General features: G+C 41.6%; 3 protein-coding genes across 3 annotated transcripts; 1 reads left to right on the forward strand and 2 right to left on the reverse strand.

The window, feature by feature from the left end:
- Positions 1-324: 324 nt before the first annotated feature.
- Positions 325-2,171, reverse strand: Orc6 (Origin recognition complex subunit 6). Its single transcript, XM_088039908.1, has 4 exons — positions 2,002-2,171; positions 1,596-1,958; positions 1,380-1,549; positions 325-1,332 (listed from the first exon to the last, which is right to left on the reverse strand). The coding sequence occupies exons 1-4, from the start codon at positions 2,067-2,069 to the stop codon at positions 1,211-1,213; spliced, it is 723 nt and encodes a 240-aa protein (XP_087896034.1). The 5' UTR covers positions 2,070-2,171; the 3' UTR covers positions 325-1,210.
- Positions 2,172-2,278: 107 nt separating this feature from the next.
- On the forward strand, positions 2,279-5,956 carry LOC148180451 (uncharacterized). The gene is made up of 5 exons (XM_088039897.1): positions 2,279-2,513; positions 2,561-2,719; positions 2,765-2,833; positions 2,880-2,936; positions 4,548-5,956. The coding sequence occupies exons 1-5, from the start codon at positions 2,420-2,422 to the stop codon at positions 5,636-5,638; spliced, it is 1,470 nt and encodes a 489-aa protein (XP_087896023.1). The 5' UTR covers positions 2,279-2,419; the 3' UTR covers positions 5,639-5,956.
- On the reverse strand, positions 5,908-6,898 carry LOC148180452 (uncharacterized). Its single transcript, XM_088039920.1, has 4 exons — positions 6,669-6,898; positions 6,436-6,623; positions 6,096-6,389; positions 5,908-6,048 (listed from the first exon to the last, which is right to left on the reverse strand). The coding sequence occupies exons 1-4, from the start codon at positions 6,801-6,803 to the stop codon at positions 5,967-5,969; spliced, it is 699 nt and encodes a 232-aa protein (XP_087896046.1). The 5' UTR covers positions 6,804-6,898; the 3' UTR covers positions 5,908-5,966.
- Between the last annotated feature and the right edge of the window lie 854 nt (positions 6,899-7,752).

Raw genomic sequence — 7,752 nt, forward strand, 5'->3', positions numbered from 1 at the left:
TTCGCAAAGCCAACTTCGACTAGAGATTTATTGGAGACACAATATTACGAAAACTAAAGAAAAAAATAGGAAAAAATCGGAAATTCAAAAAAGAAATAAAAAATTAAAGAAATTGACACATAATGAATTTGGAGCATTTACTAATAAAAATTCGATAAAGTTGAGAAATCATTAAATTTCCATCCTAAGCAGGCCATGCGTTTTGAACGTATGTCGCTTTCTTGCTCAAAAACTCTTAAATTCCTCAAATTTTCATCTTTCATTCGACAAAACTGCTGCGATGATGTTAATTACGACATGCACTTTTTTTCGCAAAGCGAACTCCGACGAGAAATTTATTGGACACACAAAATTACGAAAACTATTGTAAGAATAGGAAGAAAAAATCGAAAATACAAAGAAGAAAAAATAAAAAATTAATGAAATTGACACATCTGAAGGATTTGAGGCATTTGCAACAAACAGCTCGATAAATTTTGGAAATCATTAAATTTCCATTCTAAGCAGGCCAGGCGTTTTAAACGTATGTCGTCTTCTAGCTGAAAAACTGTCAAATTCCTCAAATGTTCAGTTTTCATTCGACAAAACTGCTGCGGTGGTGTTAGTTACGACATGAACTTTTTTCGCAAAACCAACTCCGACTAGAAATTTATTGGAGACACAATATTACGAAAACTAAAGAAAAAATAGGAAAAAATCGAAAATACAAAGAAATAAAAAATTAACGAAATTGACACATGAAGAATTTGGAGCATTTACTAGTAAAAATTCGATAAAGATGAGAAATCATTAAATTTCCATTCTAAATAGGCTATGCGTTTTAAACGTATGTCGCTTTCTTGCTCAAAAACTGTTAAATTCCTCAAATTTTCAGTTTTCATTCGACAAAACTGCTGCCATGGTGTTAGTTACGACATGAACTCATGATGTTACTATAAAAATTTAATAAATCTGCGAGATCATTAATGTTTATTCGAATCAGGCCATGCATTTTGAACGTATGTCGGCTTCTTGCTCGAAACTGTCAAATTCCTTAAATTTTCAGTTGCCATTCGACAAAAAAAGTTAGAGAAAAAAGTGCGAATCAAAGCAAGTAACTATTCCATCCCGGCGCATCCACCATTTCTAGTGTTAAAACTGAAACTGAATTTAGAAGTATTTTCCAGTGAGGTCAACAAAAATACGAAAAAATCAACGATTTATTAAACTTCTAGTCTTCCATTTCTCTCTTCAAAATTTCCGCGGTCGCCTCTTTTAATATCCTCTCTCTCCAGACCGCGTATTCCTCCACCACTTCCTCTTTTTCTTTTATTTTCGCTTTGGGCAACATATCTAAAATTCAATTTGTAATAGCATAAAGAAACCAAACTCGAATTTACCGTCTTCTACTGCATCATTCTCCACCTTCTTCCTTTCTTTCTTGTTAACAGTTTTTAAACCCAAAGCAGAAGAAAATTTGTTGAATTCCTCCAAAAGTTCGTTCCACTGCGCTGCTTTCAATCTACTGACTGTCTTCAACTGAGACTTATCAACTTTGATTCCGTGGAGCCTGAAAGACAATCAAAATTTCCAACAAACAGACTGAGAAAACTCACTTGCAACTTGTGAAGACAGCCGCCGCGACGTACTGAGGGTGCCCAATATCCTTAATTTTCGTATCTGTTTCTTTATAACTCTGTAAAACCTTTGCTGCAGTCTCCTTCACCTCTGGACAACTAAACTGGACACACAACTCAGAAACTGTGAGAGGTTTATCTAAATTAAGAATCTTCTCTAAATTATTCAAATTATTCTGATAGACATTCTTCCTGAGCCCAGTCAGTCTAAGAGCAGTTTCCTTATCAAAACTAGTCCCTAAATGCGTAGCTGCGAGGTCCAGACACAGAATCACTTTGGCACTATCATTGATTGTCTTCGAGGGCTTACTATTAAGCGCGCGGAGAAAAGCCTCCGATTTCCTGAAACAGACAGTTATGGGGGTTATGTAAAGGGGGCCCTCACCGAATCGTCGGCGCGTCTCTAATGCCCAGGCGCTCGGCATTGCCGGTGAGAATCTTGTTGCTTGCCATTTTTAAAAGTGACAGCTGTCATTGTCAAAATAACTGGTGGATTCAAAAGTACCAACTAAGATTCAATGGGCTCAAAGACAAGGAAACAAACCCCCCTATGCGCCCAGGGGCTTTGCTACGTCACCAGTTTAAATGCGTCACTTTTAGTTTCTTTAAAATAGCCCCCTCCGATTTTTTTTTTCTAAGTGAAATGTCATTTTAGGGACTTTAGTGAGTGGATGTTGGTAACTCATAAGTTGTCAAATTGCTTTTGAGGTTAAAAATTATCGCTCAAGTTTTTTTACGTTTTTTGCACTTTTCCTTGGTTTACCGGGCGCCCAACGTCCTGAACTTAACCTGAAAGTTGGAGCATGTCGGATGATATAATTCTACTGTCTTCGGATGACGAGTTTGAAGCCCCGAGCCCCAAGAAGCCCAAACTCGACTATCAAGCCTTAGAAAAATGTATGACTCTTGGACTTTGTACAGTTAAAATACATCTCATTTTCTAGTGCACGCTCTTAAAGAACTAACGACGACGAAATATGAATTTTCTTCGTGCACCGAATTCTTCCACAGAACTTCCGTTATCAAGAAAAGCAGCCGCAGTTCAGAGGATCTCACAATTATAATCGACGGAGATGAAAAGATTAGCAATACGAACGATAAAAGTAATTTGGTTGCTTTGGCGATTTTTTAGTAAAAGCGTTTTTTAGGTAAAGAAAACGACAACAGTGTCGTTAATTTAATTGATGAGTCTTTTGAAGAGGCAGTTTTTGAGCAGAGTAAGTTTTTTTACCAACAGAAAGTAAACTGAACTGTTTTTTTCAGAAAGCAACAATGTTAGCAGCGACTGCTTAATCGTGGGGTCAGATTCTGAAACTGAAGGTATCTTTTTATTATAATTTGGCCTAGAAGGCATTGTTTTTTTTTATCGTGTTGGTAGCACTGCTTCGTGTTTCGTGATTGGCGGTTGATCACGTGACTAAGCCACCTCGTCACTTGATTGGCGCTGCAACAACCTGGTCGTCTGTCTCTTTCCCTCGCCACTTGATGTACGTTTGATCAAATAATCTGTCTCACTCTCTTCATTGATAGGATTGGTGTTTGATCACGTGGCCAAGTGTTCTCTCTCATTCTTGACCTTTGATTACGTGGCCAAATTAACTCTCTCATTCCCTCTTCACTTAAATGGCATTTGAACACGTGACTATAAAGTCTTCTCTCTCATTCTGTACCTTTGACTACGTCACAAAACAGTCTTTCTCTTTCTCTCGCCAGTTCGTTAAACGCCGAATCACCTCTTAATGTTTGATCACCTGACTAAGTCTTCTCTCTCATTCTGGACGTTTGATTACGTGGCCAAATTATCCCTCTCACTCCCTCATAATTTGATTGGCGTTTGATCACGTAATCAAGTCATCTCTTTCACTCTGTCGTCACTTGATTGGCGTTTGATCACGTGACCAGATTATCTGTCTCTTTCCCTCCTAGCCACGATTGGCGTTTGATAACGTGACCAAGCCATCTCTCTCTTTCCCTCGCCACTTGATATACGTTTGATTACGTAGCCAAATCAAAACATGGCGTTTGATCACATAGTCTGTCTCATTCGCTCCATAGCCACGATTGTTGTTTGATCACGTGACAAGTGTTCTCTCTCATTCTTGACGTTTGATTACGTAGCCAAATTACCCCTCTCACTTGATTTGCGTTTGATTGCATGCCCAAGTCACCCCTCTCACTCTCTCGTTATTTCATTGGCCTTTGATTACATAGCTAAGTCACCCCTCTCACTCCCTCCTCATTTAATTGGCGTTTGATCACGTGACCTATAAGTTATCTGTCTCATTCCCTCCTTAACCACAATTGGCCTTTGACCACGTGACTAAGCCGTCTCTCTCTTTCCCTTGCCACTTTATCAAACGTCGAATCATCTCTTGACATTTGATCACGTGATCAAGTCATCTTTTTCATTCCCTCGTCACTTGATTGGCGTTTGATCACGTGGCCAAGTTATCTCTCTCATTTTTGACGTTTGATTACGTGGCCAAAATAAGCCTCCCACTTCCCTTGTCATTTGATTGGCGTTTGATCACGTGGTCAGATTAACTGTCTCATTCCCTCCTAGCCACGATTGGGGTTTGATAACTTGACTAAGCCATCTCTTTCTTTTCCTCGCCACTTGATGACGAAGTCAAATCAAAACATGGCGTTTAATCACGTGACTAAATCTTCTGTCTCATTTTTGTCGTTTGATAACGTGATCGAGCCATCTCTCTCTTTCCCTTGCCAGTTGATATACGTCTAATTTGGTAGCCAAATCATAACACGTCGTTTGATCACGTGACTCAGTCTTGTCACTCGTTCTTGGCGTTTGATCACGTGACCAAGTTATCTCTCTCATTCCCTCGCCACTTGATTGGCGTTTGATGACGTGGCCAAATCATCTCTCTCAGTCCCTCCTTAGCAACTTACAATCTTCTGTCTTTCTTCCAGTTGGCTGCGCTGAGAAACCTCCCACTCCGACTCCGACTCCGATTGCTCCGCCCAGTTCGCCGTCGCCGCCGCCTCCTCCTCTAGCCCCCCAAAACGGCGCGGCCGAAGCCCCGCCCGACCTCGACATCTTGCACCGCCCATCGACCTCCACCGCCTCGGACGCCCGCAAACTCCTCGACGAGTTCCTCGACACCTGCGCGAACTCATTGCGGAGCTCCAAGTACGAAACCCGCGTCCTCCCCAAGTTCCAGAAGATGAAAAAGAACTTCGATAAATGCGACAGCATCCACGGAGACCTCGGCTTCAAGAAGATGCTGCAAGAGTACATCTCAAAAGCCAAGATTTCGGCGCCCGAGGCGGTGGTGAGCTTCCAGGACTTGTACTCGCGGCTGATGGACTACATGAACGGCGAGTCGGTGGAGGTGGAGGAGGCGGATTTAACAAAAATCCGAAAGTTGGAACGTACCTGTAAGATGTTAATGAAAAGACTGAAGAAGTTCGATGTTGCCGAGATCAACTTCGACGATGAAGAAGACTCGGTGTATATGCAGTCAGATCGGTACTCCCAAAGACTGAGCAAAGTGTACAAAAAGTACTGCCAACTCGTGAAACGAAACCCGAACGCCGGGCGGCTAACCTGCGAGAAAATCCAGTTCGTTTCGTCCAAATACAATGAAATCAACCGCGCCATCACCAAATCCTACAAGAACAACAAATTTCCCTCGTACTTAGAGGTGGAGAAATGCGTGAGGAAGTGCGTGGAGAAGAACAATTTGACGTTATCAGAGTCGGAGATCTTGGAAGAGAGCACGAAATGCTTCAAAAAAATGGGAAACTTGTTGCAAATGAGGAGGAAAAAGGAGCTATATGAAGTCCACAGCGAGTACATCGCGCTAAATGAAGACCCTGCGAACACGGACGAGGGGCTCAAAGTGAAATTACAAGACAGTTACAACGAGGGGCAGAAAAAAATGAAAGAAGTCGTCGAGAAGTACGTGAAAATGCAAGAGAATAACGTCAGCGTCGACGTGAGTGAAGATAGCGACGATAGCAATTACAAAGAAACGGATAGTGAGAACGAGGCTTCCTAACGAAAATCGGGCCCGGTGTACATAGAGACGATTTTATGTGAGCGTTTTAGTTTTTATCGGCGTCCAGGCGGCTTTGACAATGAAAAGCTGTTGGTAGCACTGACTAAGAGACGGAGTGTGGATTTACATGCGTGCGAAGGAGATGCACAATTCATTACAACCGTGCATCGCTCTCACACGTGTGTAAAACAACAGTCTGTCTCTCTTGAAATTCCCCCATAAAAGTAACTAAGTTAGTTCAGAGTTACCAACGCAACGTGGGAAATACGTCTGTCAAAATTCTTAATTACTTTTATTTACAATAAAAAATCATCCAAATCCGCCCCCCTTACTCGGGTATCATATCTATGCTCAACTCCTCCCCCATGTTGCTCGGGGAGGTTTCCAACTCCCCAATATCGTTCGATTCGCTGCAACAAAAATTTCATTATTGCGCCCCCTCAAAAATCGTTTTTACCTATCCAAGGAGGGCTCGTTGCTGAACATCTCAGTGGGCACGGTCGGGGGGGCCCTCTCCGGCACCAACTCCACGTAATTCTGCGACTGCAAATGTCTCTCCACCTCTTCAGGAGTCATGTGGCCATCCGACAAGATGTGGCTGCTGTTGGCAGAGTTCCCCGGGAGATGGACGAGGGTGTGATGAGACAACGACTTCGACGGTCTGGGGGCGGGGTTCCGCCGCTTCTTGGTGGGGGGCATCGCCTTTCCCACCGAATGGGGGCCGTTGTTGAACGAGTTTTCTAGTTTTCGCCTGCAAAAACACGTTTAGAACAGTCTCCATGTAAAATCGGGGCTACTTTTTGGTCGGGGGCTCCACTTTCACCGCCTCCCCGTCGTCGGAGGAGTCCGTTTCTTCCGACTCTGAGGTGGAGTTGTCGACTTTTTCGTGCAGAAGGAGGCGGTCGAGGAGGAATGTTCGGTCGCGGGTGATGGCAAGGAGGCGCTTTTGCGCGGCTCGCAGGGCTTCCATGAGGGCTTCATTTTCCTACGAATCCAGAAAATTGGGACGTTTTCAAGAGCCTCAACTTACGTAAACCAAGTTGTGGAACTTCCGCTTGAGGAATTTGTACTCTTTTTTGAATTTTGACTCCTCTTGGGCGCGTTCTTCTTCTTCGGCGAGGACCGCGGCGTTGGCCATGGAGCGACAATACCACCCGTCTAACATTGTCGCGTTTGGTGATATAAACAAACAACGAAGAAGAAAGTGGGGTTAGGATCGCTTGACAGGAGAAAGACGTTATAAAGTTATAGAGGAAGCACGCGGGGGCTGTCAAAGTGTGGGATTAATGGGTTGTCTAACCTGCGGGCGCTTGCAATAAAACACAAAGATTTTACAGTGGCGGCTAAAATTGCCCGATTCAAATATTTGTATCATGAAATGAACTACCTAAATTTATACTAATAATTTGACGTCATTAGAACTACTATGTGATACTAAGTAGGTTCAATAGACAATTACTTGGAGGGGCCGATACAATTAAAAATATAAGAAAATAAATAGATAATTGGCTACAAACACTTTAAAGATACATAATTTTTCCTTCCAACAGAATGAATTTGAATGTTTTCATTTATTTTATTATTGTGACTAATTGTTAAGCCTACAATAAACCATTATGCCTACTTCAACTTCGTTAATTGAAATCCCGTTATACCTATTGTACACTTGCGGTCACCGAATTTTGGGCACTGTCAAATGTAAATTGTTCTTTATAAAGCCATTCGCAAAATCAATTTTTGAGTTTTTAAATAGAAATTAATTGTTATGACGGTAAAGTATGATTCACTTTTTTGCTTTTTTTGAGTGATGTGCCTGAAATCTTATGTACGCAAGAGTACCAGTTTATTTTGCCAATCACTGGCATCAAAAGTTACTACGCAATTAAACAATTACTTAATTAATTATTTATTACAGTTTTAAACAAAATATTGCGGACATAATTTCTCTCAATTAAAAAAAATTTAGCATCTTTTGTCATTATGTTTGATATTTATTTATATATTAAAGAGTCTAAAGAGTCTAAAGAGTTTAAAGAGTCTAAAGAGTCTAAAGAGTTTAAATCCCTAACAACTCGAAAAACCCTAAGAACCCAAAAAATCTGTCCGAAGACTCT

This window comes from Gnatocerus cornutus, chromosome 1, assembly GCF_029298725.1.
Source record: "Gnatocerus cornutus isolate USDA-ARS CGAHR chromosome 1, icGnaCorn1.1, whole genome shotgun sequence".
Classification (NCBI taxonomy): Eukaryota; Metazoa; Arthropoda; class Insecta; order Coleoptera; family Tenebrionidae; genus Gnatocerus; species Gnatocerus cornutus.

What these genes read in the sequence shown, in the direction of transcription:
- Orc6 (XM_088039908.1), bottom strand. Translation starts at nt 2,069, where the DNA reads ATGGCAAGCAACAAGATTCTCACCGGCAATGCCGAGCGCCTGGGCATT. An exon ending in AGAGACGCGCCGACGATTCG is followed by an intron (nt 1,959 to 2,001) that starts GTGAGGGCCCCC and finishes TGTCTGTTTCAG; the next exon opens with GAAATCGGAGGCTTTTCTCC. An exon ending in GAATGATGCAGTAGAAGACG is followed by an intron (nt 1,333 to 1,379) that starts GTAAATTCGAGT and finishes ATTGAATTTTAG; the next exon opens with ATATGTTGCCCAAAGCGAAA.
- LOC148180451 (XM_088039897.1), top strand. Translation starts at nt 2,420, where the DNA reads ATGTCGGATGATATAATTCTACTGTCTTCGGATGACGAGTTTGAAGCC. An exon ending in CTATCAAGCCTTAGAAAAAT is followed by an intron (nt 2,514 to 2,560) that starts GTATGACTCTTG and finishes CTCATTTTCTAG; the next exon opens with TGCACGCTCTTAAAGAACTA. An exon ending in AGAGGCAGTTTTTGAGCAGA is followed by an intron (nt 2,834 to 2,879) that starts GTAAGTTTTTTT and finishes TGTTTTTTTCAG; the next exon opens with AAAGCAACAATGTTAGCAGC.
- LOC148180452 (XM_088039920.1), bottom strand. Translation starts at nt 6,803, where the DNA reads ATGTTAGACGGGTGGTATTGTCGCTCCATGGCCAACGCCGCGGTCCTC. An exon ending in AGTTCCACAACTTGGTTTAC is followed by an intron (nt 6,624 to 6,668) that starts GTAAGTTGAGGC and finishes CTGGATTCGTAG; the next exon opens with GAAAATGAAGCCCTCATGGA. An exon ending in GTGGAGCCCCCGACCAAAAA is followed by an intron (nt 6,390 to 6,435) that starts GTAGCCCCGATT and finishes GTGTTTTTGCAG; the next exon opens with GCGAAAACTAGAAAACTCGT.